At 50.8% G+C, this 21,582-nt stretch overlaps 3 protein-coding genes across 7 annotated transcripts; 2 read left to right on the top strand and 1 right to left on the bottom strand.

Moving 5' to 3' along the window:
* The first annotated feature begins 583 nt into the window (after nt 1–583).
* Nucleotides 584–6,285, top strand: TINF2 (TERF1 interacting nuclear factor 2). Of its 3 annotated transcripts, none has more exons than XM_054994897.1 (11): nt 584–796; nt 1,275–1,490; nt 1,625–1,726; nt 2,097–2,198; nt 2,417–2,527; nt 3,836–3,932; nt 4,017–4,173; nt 4,256–4,308; nt 5,599–5,660; nt 5,977–6,053; nt 6,149–6,285. In XM_054994897.1, the coding sequence occupies exons 2-11, from the start codon at nt 1,278–1,280 to the stop codon at nt 6,159–6,161; spliced, it is 987 nt and encodes a 328-aa protein (XP_054850872.1). In that variant the 5' UTR covers nt 584–796; nt 1,275–1,277; the 3' UTR covers nt 6,162–6,285. The 3 variants fall into 3 exon arrangements, with proteins under 3 accessions (XP_054850872.1, XP_054850873.1, XP_054850871.1); XM_054994898.1 differs by having other exon boundaries at nt 584–800; nt 5,980–6,053; XM_054994896.1 differs by having other exon boundaries at nt 584–800.
* An 82-nt stretch (nt 6,286–6,367) lies between these two features.
* GMPR2 (guanosine monophosphate reductase 2) lies at nt 6,368–13,439 on the bottom strand. 3 transcript variants are annotated; one of them, XM_054994900.1, is made up of 12 exons: nt 13,317–13,406; nt 11,915–11,995; nt 11,529–11,624; nt 11,257–11,424; nt 10,649–11,032; nt 10,051–10,134; nt 9,714–9,887; nt 9,262–9,343; nt 8,715–8,821; nt 8,153–8,195; nt 7,866–8,025; nt 6,368–6,860 (listed from the first exon to the last, which is right to left on the bottom strand). In XM_054994900.1, the coding sequence occupies exons 5-12, from the start codon at nt 10,691–10,693 to the stop codon at nt 6,665–6,667; spliced, it is 891 nt and encodes a 296-aa protein (XP_054850875.1). In that variant the 5' UTR covers nt 10,694–11,032; nt 11,257–11,424; nt 11,529–11,624; nt 11,915–11,995; nt 13,317–13,406; the 3' UTR covers nt 6,368–6,664. The 3 variants fall into 3 exon arrangements, with proteins under 3 accessions (XP_054850875.1, XP_054850874.1, XP_054850876.1); XM_054994899.1 differs by lacking the exon at nt 11,257–11,424; XM_054994901.1 differs by lacking the exons at nt 11,257–11,424; nt 11,915–11,995 and having other exon boundaries at nt 13,317–13,439.
* A 544-nt stretch (nt 13,440–13,983) lies between these two features.
* NEDD8 (NEDD8 ubiquitin like modifier) lies at nt 13,984–21,293 on the top strand. Its single transcript, XM_054993281.1, has 4 exons — nt 13,984–14,189; nt 18,338–18,385; nt 18,673–18,755; nt 20,840–21,293. The coding sequence occupies exons 1-4, from the start codon at nt 14,172–14,174 to the stop codon at nt 20,928–20,930; spliced, it is 240 nt and encodes a 79-aa protein (XP_054849256.1). The 5' UTR covers nt 13,984–14,171; the 3' UTR covers nt 20,931–21,293.
* The last annotated feature ends 289 nt before the right edge of the window (nt 21,294–21,582 follow it).

The raw sequence follows: 21,582 nt of genomic DNA, 5'->3' as shown, positions 1-21,582 counted from the left end.
ATACACAGTTATTGGTGGTGGAGAGTGCCATCAAGTCATAGCTGACTTCTGGTGACCCCCGTGAGGTTTTCATGGCAAGAGACTAACAGAGGTGTTTTGCACCTCTTTTTGCCTGCCTCTGCAACCCTGGTCTTCCCATCCAGCTTCTAACCAAGGCCGACCCTGCTTAGCTTCCGAGTTCTGAGAGATCGGGATCACCTGGGCTGTAGGTCAGTGCACGCTGTTAAACTGTTAAAAACTATTAAGCAGCTATTAAAAAGTAGCAGCCCCGTTATCTTGCTCACACGGGGCGCAACTTGCAAGCGACCGGCCCTCTGCACGTGCTCTGAGACGCTCTCTGTTTTTTCCATAAATATCACCTACAACTTAGCCTTATTTTTTAACCCTTCCCTTCTAATAAAGTCCAAGAATTCGCTTTACAGTTGTTGGATGCAGTTTCCATATTTAGCCAGCAGGGGCCGCTGCGCCGCTTCGCGGGCAATGCGGAACGCGAAGCATTTCGAGGGGAAAAAAGCCTTTGAGGCTCTCGGCGGAACTGACGGAATGCGCGTCGACGTCACACGCGTCCCCATAGAAACGACCGGAAGCGCGGTTGTAAATTAAAACAAACGCCCGGGCGCAGTTAAAGGCGCCCGGCCCCGGCAGGCTGAGGACGTCCGATCGCCTCCGGAGAAACCTTCTCTACCCGACGAAACATCTAACGTGCTGGGGGGCGACCAAGAGGACACAGGGGCGAATGCCTCCTCCGGAAGTGACGTTGCAGAACTAGGGCGAGAAACGGTTGCCGGTGGCAAAGGCAGGTAGGGTTGCCAACCTCCAGGGGGTGTCTGGAGATCTCCCGGAATTTGAACTGGTCTCCAGGCCCCAGCGGTCTGGAGAAAGGGGCGGCTTTGGAGGGGAGACCCTATGGCACTATGCCCAGGTCCCTCCCCCAAGCCACGCCCTCTCCAGGCTCCACCCCCAAATCTCCAGGAATTTCCCGACCTGGAGCTGGCAAGCCTAATGATAGGTCGTTCCATGTATGACCTGAAGAAGAGGGAGGCGTGGCTCCCTCCCTTTTCTGAAAAGGGAGTTGCGGCTACATTGGGGAAAGGGGCGGGGGCTGAGCCTGGGTGGAGTCAAAGGGGCGGGGTCTTTGGGAAGCATTGAGGAGGTGGAGCTATGTGTGGAAAAGGGGAGGAGCCTGAAGCATGGGTGGGGCAGAATGTGACTGGGGTGGGGCTATACCTGGTTGAGTTTCTGACTCCCCCGCTTGCCCTTTCTTCTGCTCTCAGGTGATGGCTGCTGAGGTGGCGGGCGAGGAGGAGGTGGCCCTTGACCCCAGCACGGCTTTGCGGCTGGTGGCTGCTGCTGCATGGCACACAGTCCGGGAGCACTGGATCCAGGACTTCTCCCGTGTGCTGGCGCTGCTGGAGGCTGTGGAGGATGCGGCCCCTGACTTGGTCCACTACCGGCACCTGGCCAAGTTGCGCTTGGGCCTCCAGGCCGAGGTGAGGCAGGAGGTGGCATGCAATTTTTAACACCAGCGGTGGTGGTGGTAATGAAAATTTGGTCCAGTTTTATTGCATGAGAGCCCTCTTGGTTCAAGCATTGCTTCTCAACCCTACTTTTCTCCCTCCCACAGGTGATAATGAACATGCTGAAGGAGGAAGAGACCGATGGCAAAATCTACAGTGCTATTGATGCGTTCTTTCCAGAGCACGAGCCTGCACCCCACCCCAAAGCTGTGAGTATTTGCAGCCTTGAGAATACTGATGGAATCCCTGCTTGCCGTGCTTCTTCTCTGCTGCACATCCTTTCCATTAGGAAGTGCTCCTCCACCCTGATTTAATAATAACAACATTCAATTTATATTGTACCCTTCAGGACAAGTTAACGCCCACTCAGAGCAGTGTGTTATTATTATCCTCACGGCAATCACCCTGTGAGGTGGGTGGGGCTGAGAGAGCTCCAGAGAGCCGTGACTGAGCCAAGGTCACCCAGCTGGCTTCAGGAGGAGGAGAGGGAAATCAAACCTGGCTCTCCAGATTAGAGTCCTGCCGCTCTTAACCACTACACGAAACTAGCTTAACACTCTGCTTCTTCTTTCCCAACAGACTGCTCACGATTTGAAACTGGTGCAGGTGGCCCAGAAGAATTTCCGAGATCTGGTGTTGGGGTTACTGAGCGACCAAAGGCAGCGGGAGACGTATGTGCAGGTAAGTTGGGGCTGGAAAATGGACGGGGGGGGGGGGGGGTAAGAAATACCTTGAGAGGAAGCTCCAGGTGGGATGTCTTTCATCAGAAGGGGAGAAGCTATTTGATTCCTGTATGGTGTTAAACTATACTGCAAGATACCTATATAAATATTAGAAACAATGCAAAACTTAATAGATCTTTCAGTCTGAGCCAATAAAATCCTTCTTATATCTCATAGAAGCATCTGGAAAATGATTACGGGAAAACCTTCCAAACTGTAGTGGAAGAACTCTTCTATGATTACCTGTGGCAGCTGGAGAGTACCCTGCCCAAGCCCCGCTTTCAGCAGGTAGGTGTAGGAACGGTGCATTTCCTGGAGCCTGACTACGCGCTCGCCCGTCTGCCTACAGCAGTGCAGGGGGTGGGGCTGTAACTCAGTGGTCGAGTCCACGCTTTGCATGTGCCAGGTCCCAAGTTCATTGCTAGGGAACAGCAGGGAAGAGCTGGCAAAAATCCCAGCCATGCTAATGCTGCCAGTTGCAGTGCATGGTTCTGGGCTGGATGGACATAATGGAACACAGCACCGTATCTGAATGTGCTGAAGTGGAAGGTAAGCTAGAGGAATTTGCAACTGGAAGATGCGCTGGAGAAAGCAGAGAAGGAAAAAGGGACCTTTAAAAAAATCCTACATAAATCTGAGAGAGAACTATGAAAAGCGACCCATTATTTACTTCACTTATACCCCACCTTTGTCCCCAGTGGGGAGCCCAAAATGTTTTATTTCATTGTCCTTTTTTCCATTTCGTTTTCACAACAACCCTGAGAGGTAGCTTAAGCTATGAGTGTGTGATAGCCCAAGATCAGCCAGCCAGCTTCTAGTGGGGATCCAAAGCTGGTTCTCCCATATCCTAGTCTGCCGCTGAAACCACCACACCACAGATACCTGTATTGTGTGTATACCTTTAAAGAAATGTACAAACATATGGATACAATCCAATCAACAATACAGAGAAAGATCAAACTGCGCAATTTGCAAGAGAATGCAGAAGTTTCAGCCAGTCAGGTAGTTAAGTTGAACTTTGACAAGGTTCAAAAAGTGGAACTTAGATTTCAGCCTCTGGCTTCAGACGCTGGATCTCAGCCGGAGTAACGTGAAGGAAACTGAGCAGTGGCCGTGTCCTTGGCCAGGACTAACAGTTGAAGTCAAAGTTCAGTCTTTACCTGTCTGAGTGTAGATGAAATTCTGCTGCTCTGTTTTGCCTTCCAAATTACGCGGTTTGTGTATGATCTTGTGAAGGCCCAGAAAAAAAATCAGAAATGTTTTTCCAATAGGTCAGCTCTTCTGAAGCACCTCTTCTCCAGCGAGGGGAGGAAAGCCAGAACGAGCTGTTTGCTTCGCAGAAGGAAGTGGGCACTAGATGACACATTGGCACCATTGCTCCCATGGGCACCACATTGGGGAGAACTGTGCTAGACCCAGAAGAGGTCCTCTCTTCCTCCTCTACCCAGTGGATGCCCATTCAAGCAGGCAGTTGCGAGATGTGCAGCCTTGCCTTTCAGATTTTGTCTTGCAGAGCCTCTGGTGGTGGCTGACTTTGGGAGCCTTGCCCTGACTAAGCCTAAAACCTGGTCCTTCATTCTTTGTTTCCCTTTCCAGTTGCTGAAAGCTGCTTACATCCAGGATCCCAGGCAGTCTTCTCCAGATCCCAGCATCCTATCCAGATATCTCACGGACATGGGGTACCAGACCGCAGGTGGGCACGCAGGGGGAGCAACATGCACCACTCATCATTCTTGTCCCATTTGTCCTCATTCCTGGTCATGTTTCTTTCTCTCAGATTCCCCTGCACATCTGAGCTCTCCCAGCCGGTCCAGGCCCTTGCTCCCAAGTGAGGATGATCAACAGCAGGCAGAGACATCCGAGTCTGGCAAGCAGCAGCCAAACCCACCCAGGGGCAGAAGAAAGAGGAGCTGCCAGCCCTGTACTCAGGAACAGTAAGCGCCTCCTTGCCCTGCCTCCTTCGCCTCCTCCTGCTGCTCTAATCCGGCTCACCGCATCCTCTCCTCCCGCTTATAGGAATTCCCCCGGGTACCACCCAAGCCTCCAGTTGCCAAGCAACCAGGAAGCAGGTAGGCTGTGCGGCTTCTGCTGCTTAGAATTCTGGAGAGATTGGTCACAGCATTTTGTGGTGGGCCATTTCAGCAAGGTGTGCCAGTAGCCCTTTTCTAGCTTATAGGCAAGCCCCTATTCTTGCCCCATTTATTATGATGATTTTATTATTTTTTATTAAATTTATAGTCTGCTCTCCCCGCAGGTGGGCTCAGAGCGGATAACATCATGTAATAAAACCACATTAAAACATAAAATTTCAGTACAAGAAAATGGCAACTCTATATGGCAGCCCACGTTGCTGTACCCAACTCAGAACATCTCATGGGGTGGGAGATGGTAAACAGCAGTAGGCGAGTTGACGGAGAACCGAGGGGTGGGGCGGGGAGGTTACCTTGTTTCTCCCGTGTATGTTTCTACCTGTGTCTATGTTGTGCTCTTCTCTGTTTTTTTGGGAAAGTCTTCTGGGTCCAGCGGCACCTACTAGATTTCCAAGGGATGAGCCTTTGAGTTGAAGCTCCCTTCGTCAGGTGATAAAGGGAGCTCTGACTCTCAAAGGCTCATACCCTGCACGTCTAGTTGGTCTTTAAGGTGCTACCAGACCCAAATCTTGCTCTTCTACTACAGACCAACATGGCTGCCCTCCTGAAACTATCTTGAAAAGTCTTGTCTCTGTTAAGGAGGTGAAGGGAGATGGGTTGGGAAGCTAGTTGTTGGCCCTTAGAATAAGCCACCAAAGGGGAGGGAGGGTCAAAAAGGGGGTGGGATTTCACAGGCAGGAGGCTTAGGAAGAGCAGCAGTGGGGGAGGGAGGGGCCTGCATTCCACTGAGCCCCTGGCCCACTTCTCTTGAGGCTCCACCCAGCAGCATTTCAAGGTTTCTCTCCCAAGGAGGACAGCAAGAAGGTTCACAAGGCTGATGGATTTCTGTTCTGTACAGCTCAGTGTGGTGCCTTCCATGGAGATAGATCAAGATGGGGAGCCGTATTATTCTGTCTGTGGCAGTAGAAAAGAGCAAGAGTCCAGTAGCACCTAGAAGGCTAACAAAATTTGTGGTAGGGTAGGTGCTTCTGGGAGTCACAGCTCACTTCTTCAGAACTGGACTCTTGCTCTTTTCCACTGCTACGGACAGACTAACACGGCTACCCATCTTGATCTATCAGCAAGAAGCTTGTTAGATCGTGAGATGCCCTAAATCATTCTAGATCCCACTGATCACAAAACCACACCCAGAGGAGATGCGGCCGGGGCTGTCAGAGGGAACAGCCAATGTGGTCAGGGCAGACAAACCCCACTCTGTTCTCTTTGCAGGCGAACCTGACGACATTGTGCAGGATTCAAGTGGCGAGGGGGAGAACTCTCTTTTCCAGAAGGTGAGGTTGGCTTTGGCAGGAGGCTGCTAGGGAGAAGGGCCCCAGGAAGGCGACAGACATAAAGGACCTGGAGGTGGGGTTGGAGAACTACTGGAAGAGGAGGAGGCAACCAAGCTGAAAGGAGTGGCTGATGGGTGGAAAGGGGTGATTAAGGGTGGGGCACAGGGGGCCCTGGCTTCTCTGGAAGCATGGCAGGCTCTGCTGCTGATGGGACAAGGTCAGGCCTGGCCTGCATGAGGCTCCTCTACAGCTGAAGGGATGTCGCACAGTTGACGGGGGTGCTCCGACACCTATGCCCCTTCTCCCTTTCCTCCAGCAGGGCGAGTACCAGTGCACCCACCACGACACCCTTATCCCTACCTTCCACGATCACCTGGTGGATACCAGGAGCCAGTGAGTGACCTTCCCCTCCCTCCCCAGCCAGGGCCCCTGTGCTTGGCCACACCGTGACCCAGAGGCTCGTTTTTCTCCCCCCACCTTCCCTCCAGGTGTGATGATTGATCAGATGCAGGAGCTTCTGTGGCGACCCGACTGCCTCCTCCACTCCGTCCGCACAGCTGCTGCAGCCACCAGAAGTCACTTTAGAGTTTTATTATAACTTCAGTAAAGAGTGTAAAATCTTTTACATTCCTCTCTCCTCTTTTGCCGCCCATTATGGGGAGGGAGAATGGGGAAGTGGGGGGGACTGCCCCTGCTCATATCCCCCACGGCATGCACGGACGCACCCCTCTTCCCTCCTGAGTAACTGGAGCATGGGCCCGGGGGGTGGGGGGGTGGGGTGGATCAGAGTGTCCTGGAATGAATGGGAAGTGGCAGCTGGTCTCTCCACGGAGTGAAAGGGGCCGGAGGGAGGAGAGCCCATCTGCCTTGCTTGGGAGCTTAACTGGTCACCTCCTGGAACGCCAAGATGCTGGCCTTCTGGCTGGCCTTCAGACAGCCTCCCCTGGAAACCCGAAAGGCAGGTGGGGGTCTTGGATACCAGAGCGGCTTCCTGAGGAGCTGGGTCAGGGCTGGTCCACCTGATCAAAGATGGGGTTGGCTTGCTGGGTGACCCGGATGAAGGTGGTCCTGCGGCTCAGCTCCTTCAGCTTGGCAGCCCCCACATAGGTGCACGTGGAGCGGATGCCCCCCAGGATGTCCCGCAAGGTGTGCTCCACGTCCCCCTTGAACGGCACCTCGACCACCTTCCCCTCAGAGGCCCTGCGGGTGAGAGGCAGACATGAGACGAGGGGCCCCCTCCCTCTTGAGCCGCATTTCCTAGGAGCCAGGCCTACTCCAGGCTTTTCTCCACTGCCAGAAGTTTAGGACTCTGCTTCAGTATTCAGGCTGAGCACCAGACCCTGCTTTGCCCAGGGAATCGACAAGGCCCTGCCTTGGAAAAGGGACAGCAAAAATGCTGCCTGACAGCACCACACTGACTAGGGAGGTAGCCCAGGATTTGGGGGGGGGGTCCTTGAAATCGGCACTTAGAAGTTGATGTCATCCCTTGGCCTCTCAGCCCCCTATTCCCTGCCCACAGCCCCCCACCCCACCCCTCCATACTCTTCCTGCCCACTGCGCCTGACCCCGCCTAGCCCTAAGCCCTGTGAGTCCGTCCCCCCCCCCCCCAGCCAAACCAACCTTTCATTTCCCTCACAAAAGTGGCTCTTTCCGTGTTCTCGTGCTGAGGCCTTCTCCCGGCAGAGTCAGAAGGCCCCGGAACGTTCTGTGAACTCACCAGGAATCGAGTTCCCCTCTCCTTTTTCTTAGGGCAGGGAGGAGAGTGTTAACAGGAAGGAGGGCACAGGTAGAGAGAACCCTGAAAGTGGCTGGCAGCAGATGCAGGACAGGGAAAGTCCGTAATACGCTTAAATTAAAGGAACTTTTTGCTGTAAGATGATAGCGATGGCCCCTGAGCAGTAAATTGTTGTTAGCTGCCCTGAGCCCGTTCACAGGGAGGGCAGGGTATAAATTTGACAGATAATAAATAAATCTCTGGAGGATAAGTTAGCTGCTAGTTATGCTGACCAACTGAATCCTCTCTGGCCGTAGGCAATGTGTCTCAAAATACTAGTTTGGGGTGGGGGGGGATATGTAAGGCTGTTGCTCGCACGCCCCACTTGTAGGCATCCCAGAGGAATCTGAACGGCCACTGCAGGGCGCGGGAGTAGCCAGGACCTTTTGGTCAGATCCAGCTAGGCTCTTCTTTGTTCCCTGGACCCATACCTGTATTCAGCAACACCCCCGGCATACTTCTTCATCGACACCTCCGAGCTCATGCCGTAGAACATCTTGTATTTCTTGCCCCCCTTCTCGATCAGCTCCCCCCCCGATTCGGTGTGCCCGGCCAGCATGCCCCCCAGCATGACGAAGTCTGCACCGGCGCCTGGGCCAGAGAGGAATCGCAGCAGAGTTAGCAGCGGCCTACGGTGGAGGCAGCCGTAAGAACACGCCAGGGTTCTGCATCCTCCCCAGAGGCTGACTGGAGAAATGAAAAGGATGGGGGTTTGTACCAAAAGCCTTTGCCACGTCCCCCGGACAGCTGCAGCCTCCATCCTGCAAAAGACAGATGGGAGGACAAGTCTCGCTTATCTTCCAAACACTTATCAATTTTCATAAACCAAGGAAAATATTAGGTCCAAGTAAATGGGTCAAGAATGACTGCGCATGTTCCTACGGCCTTGCATTTGTGAACGTATCTTCTGGAAACACACCAACTGGGAGCGCACCTGTGCTTCAAACCAAGCCTCGTTTGACAGCCATGCAAGTGTTAGGCTTTTCCTCCTTGCAAATTGTAGTTGAGGAGGATCTTGAAGATGGTCAGAGCCCAGCAAACGAACAGTGGAAATGCATAATTGTTTTAAACGAGTTTATTCAGTAAACCAAACATCCCAACATCCAATTAGCATGCATATAAAAAGAGTTCACTGGGGTGTTCTCATGGGGCCTAAGCGCTTTAAGGACTTACCAAGGTTCAATTCCCATGGTGTTCTGTGACTCCCAGCATCCCCTGCTTTAGCCCAGTAGACCCTGCTCCACTCCCAGAACTCTGGCCTTGGGGCTGGAACTTCTTACCGAGATAATGTGCCCGTTGAGACCGTGGGCTGCATCGGCACATTCCATGACAGCACTGAGCTGGGGGTAACCCACGCCCGTCTTCTTCCGAGTGGTACAAACCGAGCCTGGAGTGAGCCAAGAAGCCTGCAGTTAGGGAAGTGTGTGGCAGGTGTTGAAGGATTGCCTCCTTCCACTGTAACAATACCCCACTCCCAACAAGTTATCTCTGTCCACCCTCCCTGCTAAAAAAAGGGCAAGAGCCAGTTTGGTGTAGTGGTTAAGAGCACAGGACTCTAATCTGGAATACCAGGTTTGATCCCCACTCCTCCACTAGAAACAAGCTGGGTGACCTTGGGTCAGTCACAGCTCTCTCAGAGCTCTCTCAGCTCCACCCACCTCACAGGGTGATTGTTGGGCTAATAATGACATACTTTGTAAACTCTGCGTCGGCATTAAGTTGTCCTGAAGGGCAGTATATAAACCGAATGTTGTTGTTATTAAGACTTTTCATGCCCCATGAAATGGCAGCATTCCAGTCCGCCCGCCACATCCCCAAGATAGCCACCTGGTCCAATGCCAACTTTGATGATGTCGGCTCCTGACAAGATAAGCTCTTCCACCATCTCCCCTGTCACCACGTTCCCAGCCTGTGAAAGTAAAACAGAGAGATGGAGAACAGACCCTTCAGCAGAGAGGGCTGAGAGGCCAAACTTGACTGAAAGGTACCACAATGGTAGATGGAAGCAAACGGTGGACCTGTCACTTCGCAGGTACCTTGACAGTAAAAGGTAAAGTTAGTCCCCTGTGCAAGCACGAAGTCATTACTGACCCATGGGGGGATGTCGCATGACGACATTTTCTTGGCAGACTTTTTACGGGGTGGTTTGCCATTGCCTTTCCCTTGACAGTACAGTACCCATAATGGGGGGGAAGTACCAGCCACAAAGACCAAGGAAAACAAAAAAAAACCCACCTCTCTCTAGGCCGTTGTTGGAGGAGAAGGGCAGAGGAACGTACCATGATGGTGTGGTCAGGAAAGCGTTTCCGCACATCCCTCAGGAACTGGACAAAGTGTTCCGAGTAGCCATTGGCCACGTCCAGGCAGATGTAGCGAACCTGGGGCACTGCCTCTAGGATCTGCTCCAGCAGCTCGAAGTCAGAGGGCCCGGTGCCTGAACTGGCCGCCACGTTCTGGGGAGGGGTGCAGGACAGTTAAGAAGCTGCAAAGGGGAGGACTGAAGGAGAGGAGGCAGCAACAACCTTCTTCACGGGAATTCCCAGCGTAAGGCCCAGGAGCACTGGCTGTCGTTTGCTGTGCTGGATGAAAAGTGCAGCTGCGTCAGCAATTGCTCACCTGGAGGCACTCTGGATTCTGGGCTGCAAACTCCTTCCACTCTTCCAGGCTGTAGTGTTTATGGATAGCTGTGAAGAGACAGAACTGGGAGGGGGCGGGGGAGAGAGATGAAAAGACCAGAAGCTGAGACAGTAATGGAGAGAGCCACTGCACAGGAACCAGGAAGTGTAGATCTAGTCTTATGTCTGCTCTTCCCCCTTTAGAAGAAGGGCAGAGAAGGAAATTCAGATATGGAAGCGGGCAAGAAATACAGCAGGTGTCTGTGATCAGCCCAGAGCATTTCATGGGCTTACGGTACTAAGTAAAGACTTTTTACAGGGTGGTTTGCCATTGCCTTCTCCAGTCATCTACACTTTACCCCCAGGAAACTGGGTACTCATTTTACCGACCTCAGAAGGATGGAAGGCTGAATCAACCTTGAGCCGGCTACCTGAACCCGGCTTCCACCAGGATCGAACTCAGGTCATGAGCAGAGCTTTGACCGCAGTACTGCCGCTTACCACTCTGCGCCATGGGGCACACTACGGTACCAAGTGGGACAGGCAAATTTCCCTCACACAGCACAGGGTTATCAAGAGTCCCCAAACAACCACCCTACCTTGCAAAGCACCTTGGCCATCTCAAAGGTGCCCACGGTATCCATGTTGGCAGCAATGATGGGGATCCCAGTGTACGTCTGCTTGGAATTCCGGAACACAAAAGACCTTCCACCAGGATCGAACTCAGGTCATGAGCAGAGCTTTGACTGCAGTACTGCCGCTTACCACTCTGCGCCATGGGGCACATTACGGTACCAAGTGGGACAGGCAAATTTCCCTCACACAGCACAGGGTTATCAAGAGTCCCCAAACAACCACCCTACCTTGCAAAGCACCTTGGCCATCTCAAAGGTGCCCACGGTATCCATGTTGGCAGCAATGATGGGGATCCCAGTGTACATCTGCTTGGAATTCCGGAACACAAAAGACCTCATGAGATCCACCTGGAAAATGAGGCGGCATGGGACTAGCAGAAGACACCAGATCACTCATCCTATCTTGAGGGTATCAGCCACAGTAGAGACCAGTGTCTCCCACTTCAGAGCAGAAAGCAGAACCATGGGAAAGCGGTTCCTCCTTTTCTTGGCCCTGCTGTAGATCAAATACACCATAACTCTCATCTGCAAAGGAGCAGACAGGAAGCCTGATGCTTGAGTGCATGCAGTACCTGCACAAAGTCCAGTTTGTAGTCTCTCCAATTCTCAGGGAGCAGGGCAGAGAAAAAATGCTGGCCCAATTCCAGAACCGAGATGTCTTTTAACAGGGCTGCCATGCAGGGGTCACTCGGGGAACAACAGGACTCTGCTCCGCACCTACCTCCTATCTCAAGCCTAGCCTGTAAGGAAAGGGCTGACAAACCTGAGCACCGAAACCTCCCCCTGCCATCTTGCAGGCTTCAGTCACTGGCTCTACAGGACACAGCCCAATGTTTGTTCTCACCTCACTGCGGGATTTCAGGGTGCTCCGTTTGGGTCTCAGGAGGACATCCTTGAAGTCCAACTTAATGTCTGTGTCGATGTGTGGCATTTTGGACCTCTGCATCAAAAGGGGGAAAAAAGTGAAGGGATCATATCAGAAAGCTAGAGGAAATCCCATGGGATTGCACCTAGGGCTGTGCCTGAATGGGTACATCAATGTTTGAGTTGAATGATCAATGAGGGTCAATGTTAACCAGTGGGGCAGTGAGAGTTAGTTACAGGCAAACTTGCGTTTCTTGGTTTTCTTGTGGTGTGGTGTGTTAGTCTAATAGAGAAATGAAAGATCTTTCCATCTAACACTTCTAACAGATAAGTGTTATTTTTGTTCCTTTGATTTTAAGTACTCACCTTTCACAAATGCTGTAACTTCCAGCAATTTTGACTTTCTAACAGCTTTTCACGGCATCTGTTCCTGGCTCAGCCCAAGTCCTTGAAAAGACACTACATGTCGTAACTGTGCTCTTCATTATATCTGAACCACTGCTCCAATAAAAGTCCCAGATATTCTACAACCAACCTCCATCACATGCTTTCAGTGTGCCATCCGGTGCCCCGCCTTCAGTACTGTTACCTTCAGTATCCTACTGAAGACTTGAGAAACTTATCACCTTTTGCGTCTCCTCCATCTTTAGGTTTATGTTAAACCTGAGATCCTCTGCGCAACCTCTGGCAGCGCTGGAATCTCCCGGAGTTTGCTGCGAACTCTCCTACATCATAGTTTTCTAAGACCCATCCCCACACCCAATGCCATTTTCTGCAAGCAGGGTCCACCAGTTTTACATTGGTCTTCCTTTTGGGCAAGCATGTTTACATAAAAGTTGACTCTCTCAAAACCAATTGGATATTTGCCTAGAGTTATGGAGATAGAGGCATTAGCCACCATTGTAACCCACAAGAGGAAGCCCACTGGCGACTCCAAACATTCATCTAGTCCCGCATCCACTTTGGCCAGTCTGATGTTCCTGGAAAGTTTACAAGCGGAGGCATGGAGGCCAAAGACTCCCTGCTGATTGTCTCACCAGCAACTGGCTTTGAGAAGTAGACTGCTTCTGACCATGGAAGTTCCATTTGCCCATGACTAACAGCCATTGGTAGATCTGTCCTGGACTTTGTCTAATGCCTTTTTAAAAACTGTCTTGAGTTCGTGGTTGCCACTACATCCTGTGGCAATGAGTTCCACAGCATGATTAAACAAGAAATGGTTCACAGGGAGTCTCTACGTTCTTGCATTATGGAGGAGGGAGGGAAACGTTTTCTCCACTTTCTCCAGCTTATGCATAATTTCGAAAGCTCTGTCTTGCCTCCACCCCCTACAATGAAAATTCGGTCTTTCCTCCTGAATCATTTCGGTTGCCCATTTCTACATGCCAAGCCATGTCGTGGTGGGCAGCTTTTTTTGCAACGCTGTCCTTTTGCCACACAAACCAAGACCCCTGAGCCACTCAAAGGAAGGGGATGAAGGTCTCAACAGAAGCATTGAATTCAACTGGGGAGGACAGTGGAAAGGTGGGGGGGGGGGTTCTCAATAAACTAGATTTGATCTTTCCAGGCTGATAAAATCTTGGCGATCTGGGAAGGGCAATGTATCTCAGTGGGGAATAATGCCATAGAGTCCACCCTCAAAGGTGCTATATTCTCCAGAACTGAGATATCTGTGGCCTGGAGATCAGCTGTAATTCCGGGAGACCTCCAGGGCCTGCCTGGAGGTTGGCAACCCTGCATAAACTTCCCGCCTTCTGCTTGGGGGTACCTGCTGTCAGAAGAGGAGTCCGCGCTCGCCTCCCGCTCACACTCCCGGGTTCTATCACGACTCCCATCCCCTTGTGTTTCATGTTACTATTGTCGGCGCGATGCCGTCTGGAAGATGAAGTCTCGAGGCCCGCTCTACCAATGGTAAAGGAGACTGCAGTGACTACAACTCCCGTAAACCAAAGCGGCGATAAAGCGTAAGAGAATACGAGCGTCGGCAAACCCCCGCAAGCCAATGACGTTAGAGGAAGAAAGGACTACAATTCCCAGAAACCTCGCGCGACAGAACAGCCACCAAACGTATAGAGAATTCTTTCGCGGTGCCCGTCGGTCAGTGTAGTGCAATCGACTCAAAACGAGCCGCGATATATTTAGAGGTGTACCTATAGCGGTTAAGAAGATGGGAGAATTCATGGCCACTGGAGACAGTGATCCATTAGAGAGAGTCCCCCACATCTTGCCCTGTACACACTTTTTAAAGACTTCCACCGATTTTTTTTTAATTGTATGCGCAAGGCATCAAGGGAAATCCCGTGGGTGAGAGGAAAGACTACATCTCCCATAGTGCCCTGCTTCAGAAGGGTGTTTAAAACCGTTACTGCACGGCGGTCACAGGCTAACAAAACGCGACGTTTCCGCCTAGAGTCCAGTTAATCAGCTGGCTCATCCTTATCTGGTGACAATTTATTTATTTATTTAAAACTATTTACTTTAAAAAATTTAAAAATGACAGTTCGGGCGCGGTGACGGAAGTGACGCCACACGTAGCACGCGCCGGCCGGATCCGAAGGAGCGGCCTGTGGGTACTGTTTCCGGGGTCGGAGGTGGGCGTGTGGTCGGTGAAGAGGCGGTCACGATGCTGATCAAAGTGAAGGTGAGGGACCGGCGAAGCCTGGGGGAGGGGAAATGCCGCTTTCGGGGGAGGCCTCCCCCCCCCATGTAGCGCCCACCGAATGCCGCGGGGCATGGCGGGATAGGGGCCGCTTTGCCTCGCCTCTGCGCCGCAGTGCATTGTGGGAGAGATGCCGGCATCTCTCTCGCCCCCATGGCCAGCTTCTTTTCTGCCCTTTTCTTTGCGGGGAGTGTTTAGGCACAGGATGAGTAACAGTATCTTTGCAGGCGATGCTTCTCTCGCTGAGCCTCTCCCTGCCAGGCAAGTATTCAAGCTGCAAATGCAACCAAAGGAGGAGATAGATTGCTTTACTTAGCGTGAATCACCTTAAAAATGCAGAAGCTTGTACAGTAAGGTATTTAAGTGCATATATAGATAAATGCAGGGGTGTGTGTGTGGCAGTGTTCATAGGATCATAGAGATGGCCTTACAGACCATCTAATCCGGCTTCCGCCCAATGCAGGAACTGCCCAAAGCATCCCAGACAAGTATTCGTCCAGCCGCTCCTTGAAGACTGCCAATGAGGGGGAACCCACCACATCGCTAGACAGTTGATTCCACTGCTGAATTACTCCTAACATGAACAATTTTTTCCTGATGTCCAGCTGATACCTTCCCTAACGTAGTTTCATAGAACCATAGGGACTTCTAGGGTCATCAAGTCTAACCCCCTTCACAATGCAAGAAATTCACAACTACCTCCAGTCACACCCCCAGTAACCTCTGCTCCATGCCCAGAAGATGGCAAAACACTCTCAGGATCCCTAGCCAAACTGGTTTAGACCCATTGTTTTGAGTCCTGTCCTCTGTTGCTAGCAGGAATAGCTCCCTTAAAAAGAGCAATCATGTCCTCCCTTAACCTCCTCTTTTTCAAACTGAGTACTGGCACCAAACTCATCAGTATTGAGTACTGGCACCTTTGGGGGTACTCTCCCATTTCCTGAGGGTAAGGTTGTCAGTTCCAGGATGGGAAATTCCTGGAGTTTTTGGGGGAGTCTGAAGAGGGCAGGGTTTGGAGAGGGGCAGGACCTTAGTAGGGTATAATGCTGTAGAGCCCCTCCTCCAAACCAGCCATTTTCTGCAGATGCACTGATCTTGGTGTGGAATCAGTTGTAAATCAGAGAGATCTTTAGCCATCACCTGGAGGCAGGCAGCTGTTCCTGAGGGGGGAATTGGTGGAAACCAGCGCAACCATATCCTCGAGTACCAGCACCTTAAACAAAAAAGAACTGGATATATGAAGTTGCCTTCTGCTAAGCTAAAGTGATGCATCTAATGTTTAAGTATTAGGCTGCCTAACTTGTTTTGCCTATTTTTTAATTTAGGTCTCCCCTCAAAAGTCCAGCTCAAGGCTGCTTACAATTAACATAATAAGTTGACAATGTAAAAACAGCAAGACAGGAGACATAAACTGCATATAACCTATCTGTAAAGCAGACCTGAGCAGACCATTAAAAAAATCTGGAAAGATAACTCCTAAAACCCTGTCAAAGGAGGGTATCAGTCTATTGAGAGAGTGTGTTGTCGTGCTTAGAATGTGAGGCTAGGATCTGGGAAACCTGGATTTAAATTCTTACTCTGCCACGGAACTCACTGGGCGACCTTGGGACAATTGCACTCTCTTAGCCTCATCTACCTTACAGGGTTGTTGTGAGAACAAAATGGGGAAGGGGGCTTGCAGTGGTTCATCTAGTTCAGCATACTGTATCACACAGCAGCCAGTCAGTTGCCTAGAAGGCTAAACAAACAAGATATAGAGGCTGAGGCCCTCACCTCCTGCTGCCTCCCAATACTGATACTCAGATATTTGCTGCCTCTGTATAAGGAAGTTCCCCTCAATAACATACAGCTAATAGCCATTGATGGATCGCTGTCTCCAGTGGCCATGAATTCCAGAGTTTAATTACTTGCTGAATAAAAAAAGGATTTCTTTTAGTCTGTCTTGAACTTACTTCCTTATTTCATTAGGTGCCCCTGGGTTCTAGTATTGAGGGAGGGAAACCCCTCTCTCAACCCCATGCATAATTTTATACACCTGTATCATATCTCTCCTTAGTCATCTTTTTTCTAGAAAGAAACCAGGATCTCCAGCATTTCCTCATGGGAAAGATGCCCCAACCCCCTAATCATCTCGGTTGCCCTCCGTTGCGCTTTTCCCAGCTCTGCACCACTGTAGCACACTTGTGTCCACATTTTCATCCTGTTTCACTGCAACCCCAAGCTCTCTTTCTTCGTATTGTCGAAGGCTTTCACGGCCGGAGAACGATGGTTGTTGTGGGTTTTCCGGGCTGTATTGTGACACTGAGAGATCTCTGTCTTTTGGTGCTACACCTCTGGAGATGCCAGCCACAGCTGCTGGTGAAACGTCAGGAACTACAATGCCAAGACCACGGCAATACAGCCCGGAAAACCCACAACAACCATCTCTCTTTCTTCGTTTGTTACCACCAGACCCCATCAGCATAGATGCATAATTAGGATTATAATTACACATAAAACTGGGATTTTTTTGGGTCCCACGTGTATCACTCTTTACTTACCCTGCATTGCATCTTCCATTTTATGGCCTGTTCTTCAGTTGGCAGAGATCCTTTTGGAGCTCCTTGCAATCCCCTTTTGTGTTTTCACCCTCCTGAACAGTTGGGTGTCCTCTGTAAGTTTTGCCACCTTACCACTTGCTTCCAGAAAGACGTGGCTGTCTATTTTCCATTGACTGAACTGTACCGGCTTGTGTGTGCTGATAATATTTTGGAGGGGAGACTTTCTGTGTATTGGTGCACTTGTGAAAAGCAGAGGAGCCTCATTAGAAGAAAAGGTAGCCCTCAGCTTGCTCAACTTGTACCTAATGTTGTTCCCTTTTCTCCCAGCAAGGCTCTTCCGCCTTTCCCCGATATGCTAGTAGACCAACCCTGCCCTCACAACAGGATGTAACCTCGCATGAATAAAATACTGAGGTTGCCATTCTTCAGTGCTAGCGCCTGACACAGGGGCTTCCAACCTCCCTTTCTGCTGCCTCGCCTCTGTGTTACTGCATGGACTAGCAGGCACCTCTTCTGCTCTGCCATACTGTGTGGCATAGAAGGGGCTGCCAGCTGCTTGGCATCTAGAGTGTGAATCTGGTGCTTGTCAACAAACGCCAGGAGTTCCAGGTTGGGAAAGCTGCTGACGCCAACCTTCTAGACTGACTTGACAGGACTTGCTACATCCCAGCGGTCTGCCCGGCCTCCTTGGGTGTTTGCTGAGGATGTACTGTAATAATAGCACTAAGCATTTGTGTAGCACTGCCAAGCGTTCAAAAATACATTCTCATGTTGTAAGCATTTCATCAGCCCTGCAAGGAAGCCGAGTTCTTGTTATCCCCAATATGTATTGCAAATGGGGGGTGGGCTTGCCTGAGACCCCCTATGGAAGTGGAAGTGAGGTGAAGGTCGAACTGGGTCCTTCCTGATCGTTCTGGTTTGCAGCTTCGCTTCCATTCTACTGCTGACTTTTCTACCTTGGCTGTGTGGCAGGATGGAGTGGGAAGGATGGATTAGCTTCTGCTTCCAGTGGTGGGACAGAGTTGGTGGGAGCAGACGGTGTGCAGCGAGATGTGGGGTCTCATCTTTCCAGAACCTGGAGCATGGTGGGAAAGGGCGATGGTGACATCTGAGAGGGAAGGCTTGCAATCGCCTCTCTTAGAAGAGAGCGGAGGAACTGATATTGCAATCTTGAATGGGAAGCATTGAGGGAGAGACTGGGGCCTGAGCTCCTAGATGATGATGATGATGATATTTATGTATTGCCCCTCAGGACAATTTAATGTCCCCTCAGAGTGCTTTACGCCAGTGAGTGGTGGCTCTTTTTCAGCACCTTTTCTTGGGAACAGATTGAGAAATGATTGACGTCCTCTGTAGAAGTATGCAGTGGGCTTTCTGAAGAGCGAGGCCCATTGACTGACTGGGTGTCCAGCGGGCTGCGTTGCTGAGTCAAGTTTATGGGCTGCAGCAGGGAGGGGGAGACGAGGCTCCCAGGATACCAGGCAGAGTGCTGTGTGGAAATGTCTTGGGGGGGGGCATAGGTGCTGCATAAGAAGTATTGGTGGGGGCCAGAAACTACTGCTTCTGAAGCCTTTCTCTCTTTCCTTGCAGACACTAACTGGAAAAGAGATCGAGATTGACATAGAACCCACAGACAAGGTATGGGTCTTGAATACCAGGGATGTGGTGCTGTGTCCTACCATTCTCAGCCTGTGGAAGGGGTCAGGGAGTTGGCCCCTCCTTTCCAGAGCTGTGGCCTGCTTCTCACACCTGTCATACATTGTGACCCAGCAGGAATTTAAGGGCAGGCAGTCTGCCTCGCTGTCTCATGACACACAGCTGTCTTGCAGAGGGGGGAGTTGAGTGCCATGCGCCCTTCCTGTTCTTTCTCTTCTGTGTGGACTTTGACTTTTCCCCATCTTTCCTCTCTCCCCTGATCCTCCCAGGTGGAAAGAATAAAGGAGCGGGTGGAAGAAAAAGAAGGCATCCCTCCCCAACAGCAGCGGCTGATCTACAGTGGCAAGCAGATGTGAGTCTTGGGGGATTGGGGGGCTGTCTCGTATGACAGCTAGGGAGCATGGCCTGCCTTAGTGCTTTATGGGAGAAATGCTCTAAAACTTACACTGCAACATAACATAAGAACATAAGCAAAGCCATGTTGGATCAGGCCAGTGGCCCATCCAGTCCAACATTCTGTCACACACAGTGGCTAGAAATCCAGTGCCATCTAAAGGACTGTCAGTGAGGCCAGGACACCAGAAGCCCTCCCACTGCCTTCCTTCCAGCACCAAGACAACAGAGCACCACCTCCCCACAAAGAGAATACCATCTATCTCCTGTGGCTAATAGCCACTGATGGACCTCTGCTCCATATATTTGTCCAGTCCCCTCTTGAAGCTGGCAATGCTTGTAGCTGCCACCACCTCCTGTGGCAACGAATTCCATGTGTTTATCACCCTTTGTGTAAAGTAGTATTTTCTTCTATCTGTTCTAACCCGACTGCTCAATAATTTCATAGAGTGCCCACGAGTTCTTGTATTGTGAGAAAGGGAGAAAAACACATCTTTCTCGACCTTCTCTAACCCGTGCATTATCTTGTAAACCTCTATCATGTCTCCCCTCAGTCGTCTTTTCTCCAGGCTAAAGAGCCCCAAGCGCCTCAATCTTTCCTCGTAGGGAAAGTGTTCCAACCCTTTAATCATTTTAGTTGCCCTTCTCTGTACTTTTTCCAGTGCTATGATATCTTTTTTAAGGTGTGGCGACCAGAACTGTACACAGTACTCCAAATGAGGCCTCACCATCGATTTATACAGAGGCATTATGATACCAGCTGATTTGTTTTCAATCCCTTTCCTAATAACCCCTAGCATAGCATTAGCTTTTTTTATGGCAGTCGCACACTGTGCTGACGTTTTTAGTGAGTTATCTATCATGACTCCAAGATCTCTCTCTTGGTCAGTCTCCGCCAGTTCAGACCCCATCAACTTGTATTTATATTTTGGATTTTTGGTTCCAATGTGCATTACTTTGCACTTGGCTACATTGAACCTCATTTGCCACATGGATGCCCACTCTTCTAGCCTTGACAGATCCCTTTGGAGTGCCTCACAATCCTCTCTGGCTTTCACCACCCTGAACAATTTCGTGTCATCTGCAAATTTAGCCACTTCACTGCTTAATCCCAATTCCAAATCATTAATAAACAAGTTAAAAAGCATTGGACCCAATACCGACCCCTGTGGCACCCCACTGCTCACCACCCTCCACTGTGAGAAGTGCCCGTTTATGCTCACTCTCTGTTTCCTATTAATTAGCCAGTTTTCGATCCACAAGAGGACTTGGCCCTTTATCCCATAGCTACTGAGCTTACTGCAAGAACCTCACCCTTTGCAGAGATAGTCTTGGGTTGGATCCAGAACAGGGTTTCCAGGGGTGAAAGTACCACCCCCAGCGCATGGTTTTCCTACCTCCACTCTCTCATGGCTGCCTGAAATCCTCTTTCTGGAAGAGAGGGAATCCCCGGGAACAGCATTTCTGGGGACATTCACTACTGCCACAGGAGGGAGGAAGTGGGAAAATCACACTCTATAGGTAAGTGTCCCACAGAAATCTAGTCTGGATTGATTGCCTTTGTTGAGAACCATTTTGGTATTGCGGTTAAAAGCGGCGGGACTTTAATCTGGAGAGCTGGGTTTGATTCCCCACTCCTCCGCTAAAAGGCAGCTGGGCGACCTTGGGTCAGTCACAGCTCTTGCAGAACTCTCTCAGCCCCACCTACCTCACAGGGTGATTGTTGCAGGGATGATAATAACACCGATGTATTGTCGAAGGCTTTCACGGCCGGAGAACGATGGTTGTTGTGGGTTTTCCGGGCTGTATTGCCGTGGTCTTGGCATTGACCAAGACCACGGCAATACAGCCCGGAAAACCCACAACAACCATGATAATAACACCGTTTGTAAATCACTCAGTGGGCGTTAAGTTGTCTTGAAGGGCAGCATATAAATCAAATGTTATTATTATTATTATTAATATTGCATGCCCTGAATATGCACAGCATGTCTCAAGTCATCCCGCAGTGGGAGGCGCTCACTCCTGTTTCTCTTTCCCCAGGAATGACGAGAAAACTGCCGCTGACTACAAGATCCAGGGTGGGTCTGTGCTTCATCTGGTCTTGGCGCTGCGAGGGGGAGGCCTGCGATGATGGAGCTTCTACCCCTGTGCCCCCCTCTCCCCAACCCTCCCTAAGGCCCCATGGACAGATCCCTCCATTTGAGCGTCTGAAAAGCATTTAGCGACACTCCCCCCCACACACCCCCGGTTCCAGGACGATGGCTGCTCCCTCCCTGGATGCTTCCGCAAGCCGTTTGAGGGAGGCGCTGTTGAGGAGGGGGTGCCCTTGTAGGGGGATGCAGCCACCTCTATGGCCCCACTTCGCCTCCCACGTTTCCATCCCAGCAAGTTCTCAAGAGCTGCTCGTTCCTCTGCCATTTTTGGCACCCACGATGTAACGTCCCCCTGCCCTGCATTGAAATGGCTGAATGTTAAATAAAAGTGGTTCACAACCCCCACGGTTTCCTGAGCAGTCCTGACTCTGGGGTGGGGCTGTTTTGGAGGGGCAGGGGGTGGAATTCCTCAGCTAAAATTTGGAGGCCGCTCTTTCTCTGGATTATTCAGGCAGCCACTTGGTCTTAATCCTTTTTTAAGATGTATCCCTCCTCCCCTGGGAATTTTAATTTGGGAAGTGGGACTAACACAGAATTACCCATACGCATATCTGATCACACAACACTGGAAACAAGCTAGTTTAACAGGTGGTGTGGGGTGTAGTGGTTGGAGTATCCGATTCATATACT

The sequence above is a fragment of the Eublepharis macularius genome, chromosome 12, assembly GCF_028583425.1.
Source record: "Eublepharis macularius isolate TG4126 chromosome 12, MPM_Emac_v1.0, whole genome shotgun sequence".
Taxonomy (NCBI): domain Eukaryota; kingdom Metazoa; phylum Chordata; class Lepidosauria; order Squamata; family Eublepharidae; genus Eublepharis; species Eublepharis macularius.
Note: the sequence above shows the minus strand (reverse complement) of the source record. Positions and strands in the feature narration are given on the sequence as shown.

Coding starts and splice junctions, on each gene's coding strand:
- TINF2 (XM_054994897.1), top strand. CDS start 1,278: ATGGCTGCTGAGGTGGCGGGCGAGGAGGAGGTGGCCCTTGACCCCAGC. Junction 1,491..1,624: donor GCTTGGGCCTCCAGGCCGAG/GTGAGGCAGGAG, acceptor TCCCTCCCACAG/GTGATAATGAACATGCTGAA. Junction 2,528..3,835: donor CCAAGCCCCGCTTTCAGCAG/GTAGGTGTAGGA, acceptor TTCCCTTTCCAG/TTGCTGAAAGCTGCTTACAT.
- GMPR2 (XM_054994901.1), bottom strand. CDS start 10,693: ATGGATACCGTGGGCACCTTTGAGATGGCCAAGGTGCTTTGCAAG. Junction 8,822..9,261: donor CAAAGTTGGCATTGGACCAG/GTGGCTATCTTG, acceptor GGCTCACTCCAG/GCTCGGTTTGTACCACTCGG. Junction 8,026..8,152: donor GGACGTGGCAAAGGCTTTTG/GTACAAACCCCC, acceptor TCTCTGGCCCAG/GCGCCGGTGCAGACTTCGTC.
- NEDD8 (XM_054993281.1), top strand. Junction 18,386..18,672: donor ACATAGAACCCACAGACAAG/GTATGGGTCTTG, acceptor TGATCCTCCCAG/GTGGAAAGAATAAAGGAGCG. Junction 18,756..20,839: donor ATCTACAGTGGCAAGCAGAT/GTGAGTCTTGGG, acceptor CTCTTTCCCCAG/GAATGACGAGAAAACTGCCG.